The 21,043-nt window shown below is 37.7% G+C and overlaps 1 protein-coding gene across 1 annotated transcript in view; it reads right to left on the reverse strand.

Moving 5' to 3' along the window:
- APAF1 (apoptotic peptidase activating factor 1) overlaps window positions 1-21,043 on the reverse strand; it is a 77,540-nt gene that overhangs the window by 44,741 nt on the left and 11,756 nt on the right. Inside the window, exons 5-14 of the mRNA XM_090272655.1 lie at window positions 15,881-16,064; window positions 13,806-13,918; window positions 13,572-13,703; window positions 12,133-12,371; window positions 11,565-11,732; window positions 10,758-10,889; window positions 6,208-6,321; window positions 5,615-5,799; window positions 1,256-1,382; window positions 213-338 (exon numbers count right to left, since the gene is read on the reverse strand). Coding sequence (XP_090128781.1) covers window positions 213-338; window positions 1,256-1,382; window positions 5,615-5,799; window positions 6,208-6,321; window positions 10,758-10,889; window positions 11,565-11,732; window positions 12,133-12,371; window positions 13,572-13,703; window positions 13,806-13,918; window positions 15,881-16,064 — 1,520 coding nt within the window. The remainder of the gene's footprint in view (window positions 1-212; window positions 339-1,255; window positions 1,383-5,614; window positions 5,800-6,207; window positions 6,322-10,757; window positions 10,890-11,564; window positions 11,733-12,132; window positions 12,372-13,571; window positions 13,704-13,805; window positions 13,919-15,880; window positions 16,065-21,043) is intronic.

The following is a 21,043-nucleotide window of genomic DNA, read 5'->3' on the forward strand; positions in this document are numbered from 1 at the left end:
CTTAAATGCAAAGGGTTTTCAGACAGTGTTAACTTACAAGGGGAAAAAAAAATGATTTGCCTCAAGTTAGTAGATCAACAGGCAAGCGTCCTTTAATCCTACGTACCTAGTCCCTCTGTTATGGAAAAAGAAAATGAATTCTGTGGTGACTACAGCTCAAGAGGAAAATGTTTCCCTACCTTCACTTTTTTTTTTTTTTTTAAACACCCTACCTTCACTTTTTTATCCACTGAGCAGGTAGCTATAAATTTGTCATCTGCAGAGAATGCGCAGCAAAGCACTTCATCTTCATGAGCTTTGATTTCTAGAAGCTTCTCTCCTGTTTCAGCTTTGAACACCTACACAAACAACAATCTTTTTACTATATACCACTTAAAAGAGCTTAACTACTGTTATTTTGCAACAGAAGTGAACCTTGACAAAATCACTCTAAAAATCAGAATTTCTGTCAGAATTCATGTGCTTTAATGTAAACAGAGAACTATCTATTGTTAAATTGTGTGTAACACTAATAAAAAGAACTACCAGAATAAAGCTTCGGTTCTTGAGAACAGTTTGGCAAATTTTCCACAATCAAACAGAAAATATTTCATGCAATAGAATTTCTTTCTGGGGCTCAGAGGGCCAAAATTAATAAAATTAGTTATAAAGCACAAATATAGAAATAAGGGTTATAGCCATAATCTTGCAAAGACTAAAGCTATCCTAATTATAAAAGTTTTAACTAATTAGATCCTGATTACTTCAAAATCAAAGGTTGGAGCACAAGTTTAAAGGAAAGCACTCATTCATATTTTCTGAAAATAAATGAGAACTTAAAGGAAATTCCTTGAAGTACCTTAGGAAATAACCTGGCCCAATCCATTTCCCATCAGAAATCTAGGCCTGAGCTGGTAATAAAATAGGCCTTTTAGTTAATGACTGTTTTTCCGTTAGAGCCCTGTTCACGGAGCTAGGAAGCCCTACGTCTTTCACAATCACCACGTCCTCATTTCCTTTAGCAGGCGCACGGGCAACGGTAACTGACTGGCAGGGTAAGAGGAACTTTCACGTCTCTTGGCAAGTTTAGAATTATGAAAACACACAACTACATCTCTAAACTCTCTAGCGAAAGCCTTCAAAAAATATTCAAGAGATCTGGATTTCTCTGTTTCTAATGTGCAATTTACTTGACTTTTAGGATTTAAATATATTCTAATATACACAGTATTGGGTACAGTGCCCTTTTCAATTTTCCTCAAGAGATCTATTTTACCTGTAAGGTTTTATCAGCTCCACAAGAAGCTATTCTGTGGCCATCCTCAGAAAAGCAAGCGTGGTAAACAGCATCTGTGTGGGGGCGGACAACTAGGCGGGAGAGGTTCTTGATGGTTTTTTTGTTTCTAAATACAAGGAAAAAATGAACAGAAACCCAATAAATGAGAGTAGAAGCAATTCTTTCCTTTCAGCAATAAACTATCTTTTAACTTAGTTAATTCTCAAAAATAAAAAAATTTTTAAATTATATTACCAACATGTAATGACAGCATAGATCACCTGAAGAAAAAAACATGATATAACAAAATTGGCATTTTAAGAGAAGTGCTACCCTATAGCAAGCAACCTGTCACGTGTTATGTCACTGAATTAAAAGAAATCTAGTTAATCACATACATGTCACTTTCTATTTTCCTTTGATACTTTAATAATATGTGCAGTGAAAACATTATGTAAGGATATCCTCAAAAAACTCCCTATTTTTTAAAAAGAAGGAAGAGCAAAATGAAGCTCATTTCCTAACCAGTGTTGACACTACACCCACCGCCATGGTGTGATACTTTACAACTGCTCTTCTCTGACTACAATTACTCAGACATAGAGAAAACACTAAAACAATGTTATTTTCTTTGTATCTTAATCTATGAATATTAACTGTCCCACAGGTATAAATATTATATTATTTCTCATGGGCTAAAGGGTGAAGTGACCCTGGCTGGTTTGGCTCAGTGATTGAGCGTCGGCCTGCAAGCTAAGTGTCGCTGGTTCGATCTTCCAGTCAGGGCACATCAGAGAAGGAAAACTCTGACTCCAAAAAACCTCCGCTGCCTTGCGGCATACCTCTTCAGGGGAAAGGCTAAGGGAGTAAACCCCGACAGAAAATCCGGAGCCGGAGTCCCTAAGGCGGTTTGACGTTGTAGTCAACACCGGCAACTCCTGCGGCGCACCTGAAGCCAAGCTGTATTGACTCCGTCTTTCCCTTGGACCCTTCAGCTGCGAAGAGAGGGGGGGTCTGCTGCATGGGCAACAGCAGACCCTCCATATTACCCTGCCCAGGCTCTGTAGCTTCAGCTTCACTGGAGAGGACACTCCAGCGTCATCACAAGATGTCGATTCAACACGGGAGGAGACAGATACCGTGTCACTCCCGAGTTGGACTGCACAGCCATTCTCGGCGGTACAGATAGACTCTTAAGAAGCTACACCATCGTCTCTCGAGACGGACGGCTGCTGACGACGATGACGAAAGGGTGAAGGAACATAAATATACTTAAAATGTCAGAATTTCAGTGTCAGTCACTTTGAGTACAAGTAAATATATTAAATGGTATCGAGCTTAAGAGTCAAAGGTTAGGAGTCAGATAAAAAATGACTTCACTTCTACTACTTATTAAGTGTGTAAGCTTAAGCGAATGATTCAACCTAATAAGCGTCCTTTCCTCGTGCATAAAGTAGGAGTAATGACATCCGCTTTATACAGTGTCAGGCACATAAAGATGTCAATGTTGTCAATTCTTCAAAAAAATTAAACACCCACAGACAGACCAAAAGAAAAAGGAAACACAAAGGTAAATGAGACTTAGCCCTTGCCTAGAAAGTATTACACTTTACTAGAAGTGATAAAACAAGCAACTATAATGTAAGAACTACAGTAACGAAAACCTGGAAGAAAAACAGGTTAAGCTACTAGCAAAGGTGAGAAAACTAAGATTAAGAAACTACTCTTTCTTTCCCCTGGTCTACCTACTTAATTCCCCCAAACAAAATTCAGACAGTGACCTATCGATGATGGGCATATAGTGGATGGCCAAAAAGTATTAAATAACACATCAATTCATGAAAATACAATTTCTTTCAAAGTTGAAACTCAGTTAAATTAAGTTTTTACCAACCTAAACCTTTCTACAAAGGAAAAAAAAAGGCTTTCCAATTCTGAAAAATAAAGCATTCTTTAAATATGACTTGGTCAAACCCAGTTAAAAAATACAGCTGTGAATGACTATTCTATGAGACCATCTCAAGTTGAAATGCAGTTGTTATAGAATGGAAAAAAAAGAAACAGCATAAAAAAGTAAAAATAATAAACTCAATAATTTATAAAAGAACTAAAACTATGCCCATCTGATTATCAAACCAAGTATTAAAATTCTATTTCAGCCACTAATTAACACATGAATTCAGACAATCTTCCACAAATTTCTAGAGAATACCAAGTATATGGACCAGGCAATATGCAAAATGCTATTCTTAATAACAACTAACACACACACACACTCTCACTTAATCCTCAGAACAATGCGATGAAATAGTACTGTTAGGTAAGGAAGTTGAATAACTTTCTGCAGTTACACACGACTAATAAATATCAGAACCGGGATTCAAGCCCAGGCAGTCTAGAGCCAGCCTGTTACTTTAACCTCCAAGTAACTCTATACCTCAGAACACACGGACTATTATGGGAGACAAGCAAGTAAACAATCGCCATAAAAGGAGACAATGCTATCATATGGGGTAAACAAGTTTTCTAGAATATAGATAGATCCACCCTAGCCTCAGTGAGTTAGGGCGTTGCTTCCAGGGAGCGTGCAACCGCTTCCCAAGAAAGTGTTAAGAGTGGCTGACTCTGGGAAGTGGGAAGGTGGGGTAAGCTGAGAAGTCTTCAACTCTTCATTTTACATTCCTCTAATAGTCTGATTTTTTTAAATCAGGAACATGGATTACTTTAAAATAAAATAAACAAAAAATTAAAATTTAATTTCAAATAAACATTTTTTAAGAAACTTTCCTTGCCCTGACAGGTGTGGCCCAGTTTGGTTGGGTTCTGTCCCGCAGAGTGAAGGGTCGCCTGTTCCGATTCTCAGGGCACATGCCTGGGTGGCAGGTTCGGTCCTGGTTGGGGTGCGTAAGAGAGGCAACCAATCTGTGTCTCTCTCACATTGGGGTTTCTCTCCCTCTCCTTCTCCCTCCCTTTCCTCTCTCTCTAAAAATACATAAATAAAATCTTTTTTAAAAAAGGAGGGGTGGAGGGATTGAGCAAAAAGGAAAAAGGACTCATGGACCACAGTGTGGTGATGGGCAGGGCAGTATAAGGAGACTAAACGGTAATGGGGAAAAAATGTAATAAAACAAGTATTGAAAGAAAAAAAAAAAGAAACCCTCTCCTCCATAGAACCCTTCCAAACTCTTCATCCATTCAAGCTAATCGCCTACTTCTCAGTTCTACTTCTATTTTATACATACTTTTTTGCACTTATCACATTACAATTATTTGCTTAAACTTCTTTCTACACTACTAGATTGTGAGCTCCTCGGGAAGAGCCTTAGCACTTAGGAATAGTGCTTACTTGGCACATTAGAGAAAGTCAAATGTTTGGTGAACTAAACTAAATAAAGGGAATCAGCCACAGCAACCTGACTTATTTCAAAAGAGGGTACAGGGCTACAGAGATCACTGCTATCAACCTAAAGTTCAGTTCAGATATAAATTAAACTTGTGAAAAACCCACCTTTCCCACTTATTGTTTCTAGCTCTAACAGTAGCATGGCATATAGAAGGGGCGTGGAAAATAAAGCTACACAGACCCAGGGTTTAAACCCCTTTCAGCAAGCCACAGGAGCTTAATCAAGTTTCAACCCCTCTGCGTCTTTATTTTCTCAGGTGTAAATTACAGCAAATCACATTTACCTCATAAGGTTGTCTTGAAGATAAAATGAGTAACATGTGAGCCTACTGTATGTAACAGGCATTAAAAAGATGGTAGCTTAGGTTTCCTTTCACTAACTGATAAGATTAGGGTCAGAGCAAAACTGAAGGGCCTCTTTTTAGGAATTAGGAGAATAGGATGCAGGGGTAGTTTAATGAGGGCCAAGTGCAAGACAAAGTGCTAACTGCTTTATATCCACTATCTCATTTAATCTCCACAAAAACAGTACTTACCTCAAAGGATTGTTATCTCTATTTTACCTATGAGAAAGGAGAGGAACCAGTAACTTGTTCAGCATCACAGAACTGTTAGGTTTTAGAACTGAGTCTCAAACATAGGTTTGCGGCTTCAAAGCCCATGCTCTTTGCTACTTACTGTACGACAAGAAGGGAAGTATTTGGCGTTAATGTTCAGAATGACCGGTGAAAATGCCATACAGGCAGTCATCTAGTTTCTATCAGCTCTTGAAACACGTATATTTCTCCCATGCTTTCTTCTCTAAAACTTTTTGGTAAGTAAGAAAGCTTATTAAAAGTTCCAGCCTTTTCCAAAGAACGGTAGCTACATCTTCCTGGAGTGAACATATTCACTACCTGAAAAAATAACGATGCAGCCAGCACCCTGCTGCCTTTGGTCTCTGCTAACCCACTTACATCCACTCCAGGTAGAGCACGCCGCTGTCGACCTCCTGCTTGGCCCGCCGCTTAGCTTGCTGATAGACTTCTGAGGTTTCTGGTTCACAGAGACCCAGCTGCACAATATTAGGAAATGGCTGTCGTCCAAGAAGATGTCCATTTAAAGATAAAAACTCCTGGAAATTCTCACTGACTGCACAATCCTATGAACAAAGTGAAATCTCTCAGAAACATAACCAGAGCCAAGACCGGACATTTTTCTGTTTCTGTGATCTGGCCACTTGAAAGGCTTAAATGAGCTATTTTCTATATGAGCTAAAATTGAATAACCAACCATGTAAGTAACAAATATAGAGTGACCCTCTTCAAACTTTTAAACATAAGGTAAAAAAATCTCATTATCAAAGTACTACTTTATTAACACATTCCTTAAAAAAAAAAAAAAAAAAAAAGAACACTTCACTTGTTCAACTTTCAAACCTCAACCCTATTCATATTCTCAGTAGGCTAGGAAATAAAATAATTAGAATAATCAAAGGTCAAAATAAGAAAGTCATCTCTTTTCATCCCCACTATTAAACCCAGGACTTATTTTTCATGTGAACATATACCTTTTCGTCCAATATATGCCTATATTCCACAAATTCATGAATCAGATGAGCAGGGCCTACGAGTTCCGTTTTTGCTTTAATCCAATCCAGGGAAAACAATAGAGCACAAAGTTCCTTTTAAAAAATAAATAAATAAATAAGATCAGGAGCCCTGGTAAAGAGACCAAAAAAATTTAAGTCTACCATCACTACTGAAATTTAGCAGATATCTCAAATTTAAGGACAAAAAGGAAGCTATTGAAACATATAAATAGTTACAAAGCAGTATAAAATGGACCTCACACCTTAGCTCAAAGTAAATTTTATTGGATTAAAGACTTAAGTATTAAACAGAAAACTTCAAAAAATCCTAGAAGGTACAGGTAAATATTTCTGTAAGCCATAGGTGAAAGAAATGTTTGGAAATATGACACCAAAGCAAAATACCAAAAAGAAAAACAGTGGAGTATTTAACAACATAAAAACTCAAATTTTCAATGTAGTAGAAAACAATATAAATAAAATTTAAGACAAACAGTAAACCAGGAAAAAAATTTATTAACAGGTATGATAGATGATAATATTAATACAATAAAAATGAATAATAAGGACTTCTGATCAAGATGGAGGCGGAGGTAAGCACACCTCACCTCCACGCACAACTATAGCAAAAAGTACAACTGGACTACAAAACAAAGGTCACCAAGAACTGTCAGGAAATCGAGCTGCGTGGAAGTCCAACAATCAAGGACTTAAAGAAGTCACATTCATCTAGAAGGGTAGGAGAGGCGGACAGGTGCAGAGATAGGAACTGGCTGTCCCACATCCACGTATGGCAGATAAAAAACAGGAGGGATACCTCTGGAGAGAGGGACCCCAGCCCCAGTCCAGACAACACAGCCCAGGATTGCAGCACCAGGAAGATAAGTCCCCATAACTTCTGACTGTAAAAACCAGTGGGGATTGGAACAGTGAAAGAAACTGTAGGATTCTTAAGATACTCCTTCTCTTAAAAAGGGCACACAATGAATTTAGAGCTCACACAGAACCACCCTCTGGGATTCAGCACCAGGGCAGCAACTGGAAAGGCACCAGAGGCATATGGAGAGAAAGTGAAGTGTGAATGCCAGGAGAGAGCTTCCTCCCAGGCAAAACTTGAGGCCAGGTAGCGGCACTGTCCCCTCTCTGAGCCCTCCCTCACAGAAAGCAACAGAGCAGTGACATGGGTGCCCTGCCCTAGCAATTACCTAAGGCTCTGCCCCATACAACTTAACAGGTGTGCTTTTCTACAATAGGCCACACTACTAAGGCAGGGAGCCAAAGTAGCAGTACCTGATACAAAGAAACGAACACAGGGAGGTTGCCAAAATGAGGAGACAAAGAAATATAGCCCAAATGAAAGAATAGATCAAAACTATAGAAGAAGAACTAAATGAAATGGAGACAAGCAACCTATCATATGAAGAGTTCAAAACCCTGGTTATCAGGATGCTCCAGGAACTCACTGGGTACTTCAACAGCATAAAAAAGACCCAGGCAGAAAAGAAGGTTGCATTAAGTGAAATAAAGAAAAATCTACAGGAAAACAACAGTGGAGGGGATTAAGCTGAGAATCAAATCAATGACTTGAAACACAGGGAAGGAAAAAGCATTCAATCAGAACAGCAGGAAGAAAAAAGAATTAAAAAAAAAAACAAGGATAGGCTTAGAAACCTCTGGGACATCTTTAAATGTACCAACATCTGAACAAAAGGGTGCCAGAAGTAGAAGAGGAAGAGCAAGAAATTAAAACTTATTTGAAAAACTAATGAAAAAAACTTCCCTAATTTGGGAAAGGAAAGAGACATACAAGTTCAGGAAGCACAGAGAGTCCCAAACAAAGTTAGACCCAAAGAGGACCACACCAAGACACATCATAATTAAAATGCCAAAGATTAAAGATAAAGAGAGAATCTTAAAAGCAGAAAAAGAAAAGAAGAGTTACCTACCAAGGAGTTCCCATAAGACTGTCAGCTGATTTCTCAAAAGAAACTTTGCAGGTTAGAAGGGACTGGCAAGAAATATTCCAAGTGCTGAAAAGCAAGGACCTACAACCAAGATTACTCTACCCAGCAAAGCTATCAGTTAGAATTGAAGAGCAGATAAAGTGTTTCCCAGACAAGGTAAAACTAAGAGTTCATCATCACCAACCCACTATTATATGAAATGTTGAAGGGAATTATATAACAAAAAGAAGATCAAAATGATGAACATTAAAATGGCAATAAATTCACAACCATCAATAACTGAATCCAAATAAACTAAGCAAATAAGCAGAACAGGAACAGAATCATAGATATTTCTTTAAAAATAGGAAAAAGATACAAACCCCAATATAAAAATAGGTGAAGGCAGTGGATGAGAACCAATTCACAAAATAAAAAGTACAAATGACCAAAAACCTCACCAGTAATCAAAGTGAAACAAGATGTACTATTTTTTGGTATCAGATTTCTAAAAACTAAAAGGAGTGGTAAGACTATTGGCTGAAATCAGAGCAAATGAATACTCTTATACACTGTTGGTAGTGATGTAAATCAAATCAACCTTTCTAGAGGACAGTTTGACAATCTGTATTAAAATTCAAACTGTACACACCATTTGATCCAGAAAATACACTTATAAATATGTGTCCTGAAAAAATAATTAGATGGGTGTGCTTAAGCAACCTAATTGTTCATAAGCAACTGGTTAAGCATAACGTAGCTACACAATGAAATAATATGCAGCCTTAAAAATTATGTTGCTCTAAACAAAGAACTAAATAGAACAAAGAGTAGAATAGCAGTCAACAGAGAGGAGGGGGGAGGGAGAGAAGGAGGATAAGAAAGGGAAGGGTTTAGTCAAAGAACGTGTATAAATGACTCATGGACATGGACAATGGGAAGGGATATGATTGTGGGAGAGGGGGTGGGCTGGGTGGAGGAGAGAAATGGGGAAAAAGTGGGACAACTGTAATTGAAAAACAAAAAAAAAAATAAATAAATAATTATGTTGCTCTATATAAATTGACATTAAAAAATGACTTGAAATACCATTAAGTGGAAAGAAACAAGACATAAAACACTATTTTTATTGTATTATGATCCCATTTTGTTATAAAGGACAAGTATGTATATACAGTATAAGCAACAAAATGATCTAGAAAAGTATTCACAAAAGTATCAGCTGTTGCTAATTATGATCTTCATTTCCTTCTTTTAGTTTTTCTAAATTTTCCCAGTGAAAATAAACCATTATCTTTAACCATAAGGAAAAAAAAGGCTCAAAAGGGAGAAGAAACTGAATCCTGCCACTATCATACATATCAGAAGTTTTTCTTTCTTTTTTTCTTTTTTTAATGCATGGATCCATTAATTCCACTTCAATAAATTTTCAAAGGAAATAATATAGGTGCAAAGATTACCAAGAATATTCACTATAGCATCATAAAGTCAAAAACACTGCAAACAGCCCTGGCTGGTGTGGCTAAGTGGTTTGAGTGCCAGTCTGAGAACTGAAAGGCCGCTAGTTCAATTCCTGGTTAGGGCACATGCCTGGGTTGTGGGCCAAGTCCCCAGCTGGGGGCATGCAAAAGGCAACTGATTATTTGTCTCACACATCATGCTCAATATTTACAGTTACATGTTTTAATATGCATATCAGACTTAATATACACAAAATGAGTTCCTAACCTTCCCTCCCAAAAAATGTTTCCTCTACCCACAGACATCCCCATCTCAGTTCACGGCAACTCTAATCCTTCCACTGCACAAGTTTGGAGCCATCTTTAACTCTTCTCTTCATATAATGCATATCAAATCCATCAGTACATCATGATTCTACCCCTATGTCATCACTTTCTCTCTCCTTCCATGCTATTTTCTTCTGAGCACTTACTACCCCGACATAGTATAAATTTATTTGTCCACTGTCGGTCTCCCCCTCAAAACGTAAGCTCAATGAAAGGAGAACTTTGTGGCTGTAGCATATCCTCATAATGAAGAACAATACCAGTACATAACAAGCACTCAACAAATATTTGTTGAATGAATGAATATATTTTCGCACCCTCCATTTCCTCCCTAAACTTAAAAAACAAACTCACACCACCTATAAAGAAAAGCTACTGGTACAAAGAGTAAATTTTCAGGTAGTTCATTTACTGCAATTACTAAAGAGTCTTTTTAAATCACTGCAGGTAAAAAATAGTAACAAAAACAAAAATACTTACATAGGCTATAATTCTATTTTTACTAATAAAAAAATTCTAAACAGGACTAAATAAAAGTGAGATAAAATAAAATAATTTTTAGCCCTGGCTGGTGTGGCTCAGTGGATTGAATGCCAGCCTGTGAACCAAAGGGTTGCCGGTTTGATCCCCAGTCAGGGCACATGCCTGGGTTGCGGGCTAGGTCCCCAGTTGGGGACATGTGAGAGGCAACCACACAACTGATGTTTCTCTCCCTCTCTTTCTCCTTCCCTTCCCCTCTGTATAAAAATAAATAAAATCTTTAAAATAATAATAATAATTTTTAAATGATTCGTCTTACTTTGTGCATCTTGGCACTGGCCATGTGATAGGCCAGAAAATTGTACCAGTACATGCAGTCCTCCTGATCTAACGAAAGAGTATGCAGCTGGTGATGACTCTGGAACTGAGTGATTATCTTCTTATGTAGATCCTGAAACCCAAATGATACATTTCAGAGGAGAGAAACAATTTTATAACCGAAACATTACAGTGGCTCCAGCTTCCAAAGCTATTTAAGAATCTCCCCATGATACTTACTAAGCACAAACAGAAGAAATAGCAACTTTACAGGAAAGATACTGCTAGACACCACTTTAACCAAGTGATCAATGGTAACATCACTGATAATAAGATATATCAACACCCTCATGTGATGCACAGAGAAGAACACAACATTTCTGTGGTAGCCAAAAATATATAACCGTAATCTAGTCAAGAGAAAAAATCAGGTAAACCCAAACTAAGAGACACTGTACAAAACAACCAGTGAGTACTCCTCAAAAGTGACCATGAAAGGTAATGAAAGCTGAGGAATTTCCATAGAGCTGAGGAAACTAAGGAAACATGACGATTATCTGCAATATGGAATCCTGAACTGGATTTGGCCCACAAAAAGGACACTGGTGGGAAAGCTGACAAAAGTCAAATAAAGCCTGTGGATTAGTAACACTAGTTATGTAAGCTTTTGACAATGGGGGGAGCTAGGTGAAAGGTATATGCAGAGAAACTGTACTATTTTGCAACTTTTCTTTGTCTAAAATTATTTCAAAATAAAGAGTTTTATAAAAAAGAGAGAGAGAGGGAGAACGAACAGAGATGCAAGTACCTGAAGCTGGCTGCGGTTCTTCTCGGTAAGGAAATCTACTTGAAGATCATGCAAATAATACAAAGATGATTTTCCATTCCGATCACAGAACAAGAGAGACTTATTAACAAACTCTTGCAGTATGTCTTCAACTTCTTCAGTTTCCATGTCCCAGAGAACACATAACACCTGGGAATCATTTTAAGCATTTAATGTGACACAGAAGTACATGGATCAGGATTGCAGACAAGGTGTTAACACACAAATAAATCATATCTCAAAGCCCTGAATAAGAATCTCTCTATTTCGTAAAAAGAAGCTCAGCCACTTATCAGGACAGAAAAGAGAAAGTAGTCAGATGTTTCTCCAGCTTCACTAGAACCACTGAGAAATGGGTAACTCATCCCTAGTTCAATATCAAGCCCTTGATGGAGTCTGAGAGCAGTAGAACCACTGAATCTTCCACCCCACCACCTCAGCCACATGGGTCTTGTCTTTCCCATATCCTCTGTAACAATATCCTTGGAACTGTATCAAAGGTTACATGCCATAAATACCCAGGGATGAGTATTCTTGGTCCTTCTTTTACCTGTGTAGGCACCTTAACATCCTTCTGAAAGATGGAAAGATCTGTGTAATAATCTTTCATATCTTCTTTGAGCATGTCAACACTTATAGACATGGCTTCATCCAGAGCCTCATAATCATAAGACGAAGATTTCCTTATCCTCTTAAACTGCTTATTCTGAAGTTGTCTGAGGTAGTACTCCCAGCGGTTGGGAAAATCACGTAAAAGAGCACCGATTAAAGACACTACAAGAGGAGAACCTTAAAAAAAATTTTAAAAAAAAGTCAATGTATTAGTATTGTTTCATTTCATAATTACCACTAAGTTTAGAATCAATTTATTGCTGCATGGTATCCAATGATTTTAAGAAAATCATTAGAAACAAGAAATATTTCATTTAAGGATATTCATCACAGAATTATTCAAAATAATGAAAAATCTGAAACAGTAATAGAAATGACTGAATTAATGTATGTCACAATATTATGCCATTGGTAACTTTTTTCAAAAGATATTTAATGGCATGGGAAAATGCTCAAGATGTGTATAAAAAGGACAAGACTTTATATTACGTATGCCACATTATAATCTCAATATTTTTTCCAAAGTTTTATATGTCCTAGAAGACTAGAGGAAATACTCTCATGATACCACTAATTATCACATTATAAATAGTTTCTACTGTTTCTTTATAGTATGGATATGCATAAGCTTTATAATGAATACAAATCAAGCATTTTTTCGAAATTTAAGATTTTTCTTAAAGTCAATTAACTTAAAACCAAATATGTACTTGATGGCAGAAAGGAAAAAAAGAAAGTATTTCCATGCATTAACAACAAGAGAAAAATTAATCTTAAGTGCTGATAGATTTGACTGCATAAAAGTTTAAGTTTCTGTATTTTAAAAAGACTACAAATAAAATTTAAAAGCAGACAAAAAACTGGGAAAAAATATTTGAAGAAACATGAAAAAGGGCTAATAGCTTCAATAGAGTACCTAAACATCCATTAAAGACATTTATATCACAAAAGATAAATGAGTCAAGGATAATTTCTCAAAATGTAAAAATGTAATAAATAAGTAAAAAGTTTAATGTCACTAGTAAAAAATGTAAACTAAGAAGACAAAACCAGATTTTACTTACCAAATTAGAATACTATTTTTATAATTTCCAACCAAAAACATTTAAAATTCTCGCTACATTTTTTTATTGTTTGACAGCAGAGGTCATGTCTTCATGCTAACATATTGTGGGTGTTCATTTACTACTATCTTAATGAATGAATGAATACAAAAGTATCATTATACACTGAGGGTATCAGAGAAAAACCTAAAATACTAAATATTCTAACATTTTTGGATGTTCATGTGCTAAGCTGTCATATTCATTAATTAATTTACAACAGGGTCGATTAACATCTCTATAAGCCTCTCACACACAAAATAAATAATTATACCTTTACATTCTTTTATAATACTATGAGCTTGTTCTGGCAAATCTGCCTTCTTCATATTAACAAAAAGGGATAAAATTTCAAGTCCTTTGTCTTTTTCTAAGCCACTCTCCACAGGAACTACATATTTAAGACCTGCAAAATCATAAGATATAATAATTAATTTGGTATGCCACATATTTAAATGTAAGTTAATTAAAACATAAAGGTAGTAAAAAATAAATTAATAATCCTTACCCATTACTGAATCTGTAACACTCTTGTCTCTGGTTGTAAGAAGAATCTGACACTGATTGTCAAATGCTTTTAACACCCAAGGATCCCAAACATCATCCAAGATCAACAGAGACCTAATTAAAAGAACTGTATTAAGTCACTGATGGCATTTATTTTAAGCTTCCTGTAAAAAAAGAGAATGCCACCACTGTTTTTAAAATTTCCTCTTTTCTTTGTTATATTCATTTCACAATACAGGGGTAGGCGAAGCAGGTTTACAGTGGTTCTTTTGGAAAATAAAACAATAATTAATAAATAAAGAATAAACTCATAGACTCACAACTGTAAACCTCCTTTTGCCCACCACTGTATATTGATCAAAAAAAGGAAAAAAAAAAAAAAGGATTCTTCCTGCCTGAAATCAATGCATTTTAAAGTTAAAGGACCTATAAAAAGATGGCTGTAAGTATTAGAAATCAGCTACCTAATGCCTATCCATCTAATGAGATTTTTTCCAATTCAGTCATTAAGCACCAAAACCAAATGAGAACTGGGCTAAGATTAGCATTAGAATGAATCATAGATAAATGAACATTTTAAGCTGTTTTTTACCTACAGAACTAGTTATTTCATATGTTCCGACCTAACACAATGCACTAGCAAGATTACTTTTCATTTGATACACTTCTAGGGGTTTCCATCCAAAAAAATCAGTTTGTTTATTCATAATGAAAAAGAACCTCTGTGACAATTCCTGAGCGGTCTCTACAAAAACTTTTTAAAACTCACCAAAACAAATGAGAAAAAATATACAAAACCTGATAGCATAATTACGGACTAGCATTTTCATCTGAATGCCACACCACTTCTGAACACTACAAAAAGAAGACTCTAGGTACATACACAGGCTGGAAAATTGCAAAAGCACAAACCCAAAATGACTAACACTATAAGCCATGGTCTGATCCATCTGAGAGTGGTTACAATATTTTCCAAAACAAAAGTCACTTTTATTTTGCAAAGAAGGGAAGCGGGATTAGGGAGAAGTTACAGAGCAAGAAAAAGGAGGAGGATTAGTGGTCTCAATTCTATTTCCTCCAGGAAAATGGATACCAGTGACTACCCAGGGGAAGAAGAGATGATGGAAGGGTCTGGAGGACAAAAAAGTCAGAAAAAGGGGAGCTTCCCTCTGTAGAGAGTATCCATCATAATCATCTAAAAGACACTTTTCCCAAAAATTATTTCTCTCGCTCAATATTCTGCTATCAATCCACTTACCAAGCACAGGTGCAGCCATGCCATCATGTAATTCTTGCCCAATTTACTGTCACCTCCCTGCCCCCCTCCAAAGGAATGCTTTATTCACCTCTGTACTTGCAGCACTGACTGAGGCACGACACTCAACGCTACTTAAATGAGCAACTGAAACGAATGGCCTCTACATCGTGGAAATCAAACTATTGACTGAATCCGCTACGACACCCTTAACTCAAGCAGCAACTGAGCTGCTGTCTCCCTTCTGGCTTAGGGAAAATCGTGAAACAGCTGGTAACAGTGCTTAGTGCACAATTACATCAGTATTTGTTGAATGAATTAATGAATTATTGAAATAAACAAATAAAACAAAACTCCAAGTGTATGGAAATAGAAGAGTTGCATGTATACCCAAAAACTAAGGCAACACAATGGAAGGATCCTATTAAATTAAAAAATCCTTCTGACTCAGTCCTTTACCAGCTGCCTCCATTTATTCTGTCTCTTCTTCAATGTTAATTCATTAGAAACAATGGATTCAAAGTAACAGCTTGCTTTTTCTAGCCAGGACCACTCACCTACTTAAGAAATATTTCTTGAGAGCCTACAATGGTACATAACAGATAATGTGGTAGGTAAGAGACAAAAAAGAGAAAAGTAGCAGTTTTAGGCCAGTGGAAGCCACTTCTTTTTTAAATTTAAGAGAGAGAACAGCAGGAACACAATGGTTTGTTTTTAGACCCTCTACCAAACAGCAAGAAAAGGGTATACAATGCTCTCAAGGTGGCAGTAGTTAAGGTTCAGGGGGACTTCGTACACCAACTAAATTTGACCACCTGTACCTTGGGTGTTTGCGCAGCATCAGAAGGCGGAGACGGTCTTTAGACTCTTCAATATTAAGTGGAAGCCTCTGGGAGAAAGTCTCATCCCGATCCAATCGTGTACAAAGGTTCTGTAGTTTCATCAGAAGCCCAGCTTTGTCTTGCTTCCCAATGGAAACCCAATGCACACCTCCTGGGAAACAATCTGGTGAGGAAACAAATAATAAACTTCAGGCCTTTGAACAGGTGTCCTACTTTCAAAGATTTTACTGGTAAGCAGCAGATTTGTTCCAATCTTCAACCTCATCACATCTTCAACTTCTCTTGATTAAGGGAACAAATTTTACTTATAGGGCATTACTGAGCTTTATAGCCTCAATCTAAGAAATTGAAGTTTGGAGTAAATATGCCTTTTATCAGTAAAAATCTTACCAAATTTCATAATCTTTGTCCTAGGTCATCAATCATCACTGTACAGCATTGTTTCTCAAACTAAGCAGTCTAGACATTTGGGCCCCAATAATTCATTGCTGTGAGAGACTGTCCTGTGCATTACAGGATGGTTAAAAGCCTCCCTGGCTTCCACCTACTAGATGCTAGAAGCATCCCCCTTCCGAGTTACGACAACCAAAAGTGTAGACATTGTCAAATGTCAGCTGAGGTGGGGGTGAGGGGAGTGGGCAAAATCACCTCTGACTGAGAACCCATTATGCCTAGAAAAGTGTAACTCACTCATTACAGTTCTTGTACACAGACTTAAAGTAAAAAGTTAGGTTCAAGTCTGGCTCTACTGTGTACTAACTATGCAATCTTTGGCAAATCATTTAACTTCAGTCTTATCTATTATACTAAAATATGACTGTTTACCTCTCCTATTTCAGAATTACTCTGAGAAATTAACAGTATAAAATATTGTAATTTACTGTTAACTGTAAAGGGTTATAAGAGACTTCTTAGTGATAGGGATCGCAGAGCACCTTACTCATATTAAGCTTTGAACTAATAAGCACTATATCAGAAGTCAGACATCTTAAGCCTTCAAAGACTAGGACGTATATGTAATCACTTCCCCGTAGATAGAAAAAAATGTACAAGGGGTCACTATGTGTAAAATACGGTGGACAGTAGCATTAGATCATACCAGTGGCATTAATCATAAAGATTTCAATTATGTGATCATAAAAGTATAAGAAAAAGCAAAATAGATACAATATAGACAAATTAATTATACCAAAAGGCAATTTATTGGTATTCAAAAATAATTAAGTACAAAAAGAAATCACTATTTTAAAAACCTAATCATCCAAAAGAAATATTTGTACACACGCACCAAGATGTATTTGTGACAGATATTTTTGAGCACTATCTTCACAGCAGACTATCAAGCAAACACTATCATTATCCCCCACTTCACATAAGAGGAAACTGAGGTATAGAAAGGCTGAGTAATTTGTCTAAGGTTATACAGCTAATAAAGCAGAGATGGGATTTCAAAACTCCAGCCTCAATGCTTGACTTCTAAACAGTTCTTTTGCCACAAGAATATTCACAGCAGCATTGTTTGCAACAGGGAACAGCTGCAGACCACCAGCAACATCCATCTGAACCTCCTCTTCCCCTACAGGTTTCCAAGGCCTGCGGCAGGCTCAACTAAGGAAGGATAGAACCTCATATAAAGAAAGTTTGGAGTATTAAATAGGACTTGACATTTTAATTGTTGAAATAAAACATTTTTAAATTTTATTTATTGATTTTAGAGAGAGAGGAAGGGAGAGAGGGAGAGAGAGAGGGAGAGAGAGACGTCAATTTTTTGTTCCATTTATGTATTCATTGGTTGCTTCTTGTATGTGCCCTGACTGGGACTGAACGCACAGCCTCGGCATATCGGGACGGCGCTCTAACCAACTGAGCTACCCAGCCAGGGCGAAATGAAACTTTTTTAAACACCTGAAATGACCTGGGGATGCTAAACCTGTACAACATCAATCAAAGAATCAGTCCCAGAGAAGAGTTTTAAACAGGCAATGAGAGAAAAGAGTAAAGTTGTTTCCTGATTACACCCAACATACCCCAATACAATGGTTACACATCCACTAGATAAACCCAGTAAAACTGCCAAGGTTTATAATCATGAGTTTAAATTGAAACTCGGTTGGGTTATTTTCTCCAGCAAAAAAGAAGCAAGCAATGATCTAGATGAGCAACAAGGAGTAAGAATGAATACCTACTCCATCTCCTAGCATAAAGAAGGAATCAACTTTCACCCAAAATAAGGAGAGAACCTAAAGGCCAAGAGTACATGCTCATGAGCAACCAAATGATGGGCAATAAAAATCTAGACCCAGCGCAAGAGGAAATTGATAGGACAAATAGTAAGGATACTGTGTAATCAACAGATATTTATTGATAGGTCAGAAAACCGCAGTCACGAACTTAAAAGAACAGAATAGGTAGAGGAAGGCAAAGAGTTTTTATTAGTATTTCAAAAGTGGTATCCCTTCTGGTGGTGCCAAGGACAGGATTCAGGCCAGGATCCAGGGAAGCATATGGCTGATGGTTAGTGAAGAAAATGTCACTGAAGATAAAGAAGTCAAGGAAGTGAGAGGCCAAGATTTTGGGTGACTCAACCACAGAGATACCAAAATCACTGAGTGTGCCAAAAAAAAAAAAAGGGTTTAAATTTATAATTAAGAACTCCAGTCCTGACTGGTATGACTCAGTGGACTGAGCACAGCTGGCCTGTGAACCAAAAGGTCACCAGTTCAATTCCTATTAGGGCACATGCCTGGGTTGCAGGCCAAGTCCCCAGTTGGGGGCGTGCAAGAGGCAACCAACAGTTATTTTTCTCCCTCTCTTTCTCCCTCCCTTCCCCTCTCTCTAAGAATAAATAAATAAATAAGATAAAAAATAGAAAAAAAAAGAAATGAGCTCTTCCCTTTTTCATAACAAGCAAAAACAAAAAATTCCAATCATCAATGAATGAGAGGACATAAATGGGAAAGACTAAAAAAATGAGCTTCAAAGGACAAACAATTCATCTGAAAAAAAGAGTATTAATAGTCTGAATGAGGCAACAGAGAGCAAAAACAACACCTACCCATTGTCTGGTGATGAAGTATGTGGGATATAAAGGAAAAAAAGTCGTCACACCAGCAAAGAAAGCTACAGCAAAGGTGATATCCTCAGGGAACTGCCCAGTTTCAGTAAGACAAAAAGGTAAACATTCTAAGAAGGGGTTGATGATATAGAAGAGTTTTCTGGTCACAGAAGAGGAAGTCTAAAGGGTTTGGCAGAAAGGCATGGGGATGAGGGGAAGAGACCTAGATCAGAACTTGGCAATGTATTTAGTAGCTGCATGAGAAAATCTAAAAGATGCCACGTAACCAAGAGACAGAGATTTCTGATAACAGCGGTAAAGATGGCTCTGGGAAGCATGGTTTCTTTATCAGTGCAAGGATCTTAGAAGAAGAGAGACAAGTCCTACCCTTTCCTCCAGAAAGCTTCCTGAAGTTCCCTTAGGCTTCCTTCCCTGTGTAAGTCAACAGTTGCAAAGCAGTAAATCCCTGATTCCTGTTTCACTTTCCGGCTCCACCTATTGTTGTAGCTCGCTCTGTGGGTGAACATGTTTGCAAATGCACAGGAAAAAGGTTGGAACAATTCACTCTGAATTGTTAACCATGATTATTTGTGGTGAAGAATTTAAGAGAAAGTGGAGAAGCACAAGTGAAAAGAATTTTCTTTTCAAATGAAAATATTAAAACTGTAGTATTTAAAACAAAGTTTTGAACTACCTGTTGCTCCTAAGGTTCTTTTTCTTTTTTAATACGTGCTTTCTATTTTTTAAAAAAAAATTTAATCAAGACTTCCAACCAAGGTGGCAGCCTAGACTGACATGCTCCGTCTCCCTCCAGAGCTAAGAAGGACTACAGCTACCGCAAAACCAGAAATAACCAGAAGTTCCAGAAAATAAATGGAAGTCCAGCATATGAAGTTATAAAGAAGTAGTGTTCATCCAGACGGGTAGGAGAGCCGAAGCCAGGGCAGACAGGTCAAGCTGTGCTGGTGGTGGCAGCAGTGGCGACGGAGGCAGGACTGCGGTAAGCATAGACACCCGTATTTGGGGGTGGGGGGGTGAGAAGCGCCTGGGGAGCACCCCCGGCTGCAGACCAGACCCATCAGCTTGAGATTCCAACACCAGGGAAGGCAGACCCCCATTGCCTTGGACTGTGAGGCCCGGTTGGAGTGGGGACGGAGGAGGAGGCTCCTGGTCTCTCAGCAGAGAGTGAACAGCAGGAATCCATCTTGGACCCCCGCCCCCGCAGAAGACTCCACAGCGTGGTGAGAAGGGTCGCCGGGTCATGAGGAGTGAACAGGGCACCGCCCCCCATAGCGTAGGAGGTGTGACAGCTCCGCCCAGGAAGCAAAGGTAAACACAAAACTGTCAGGATGGCACAGATCATGATAGAGATCCCAGTGACACAGCTGACCAGGCAGCAAATATCTAATCTAACGAAGCAGCAGATAGGAAATCTTTCTGAGACACAGTTCAGAGCTTTGGTTATAAAAATGCTTACAGATCTAACAGCAGATCTTAAACAAGATGGGGAAGGAACGAAGGCTAGTCCTGCTGAAATGAACAAAAACACATATGAAACTAGTGGTGAGGGAAAGAAAACCAGGAATCAAATCAAATCGGAACATAGGGAAGGAACGGTCAACCAGTGCAGAAAGAGGAAACAAAAAGTGAGGAAAATGAGGAGAGGCTCAGAAACCTATGAGACAGCTATAAGCGGGCCAACATCCGAATCATAGGTTTTCCAGAAGGTGAAGAACTAGAAACGGAAAAATTATGTGAAAAAATAATGAAGCAGAACTTCCCTAACTTGGGGAAAGAAACAGACATACAGGTCCAGGAAGCAAAGAGAGTTCCAAAAAAACTGGACCCAGGGAGAACCACACCAAGACACATTATAACCAAAATGTCAAAAATTAAGGCTAAAGAGAGAATCTGAAAAGCAGCAAGAGAAAAGAAGAGAATTACATACAAAAGAGTCCCAATAAGACTATCAGCTGATTTCTCAAAAGAAACTCTGCAGGCAAGAAGGGACTGGCAAGAAATATTCAAAGTAATGAAAAACAAAAACCTACAACCACGAATACTCTGTCCAACGAAGCTGTCATTCA

The sequence above is a fragment of the Furipterus horrens genome, unplaced genomic scaffold (genome assembly GCF_987537825.1).
Source record: "Furipterus horrens unplaced genomic scaffold, mFurHor1.1.pri manual_scaffold_4, whole genome shotgun sequence".
NCBI classification, from domain to species: domain Eukaryota; kingdom Metazoa; phylum Chordata; class Mammalia; order Chiroptera; family Furipteridae; genus Furipterus; species Furipterus horrens.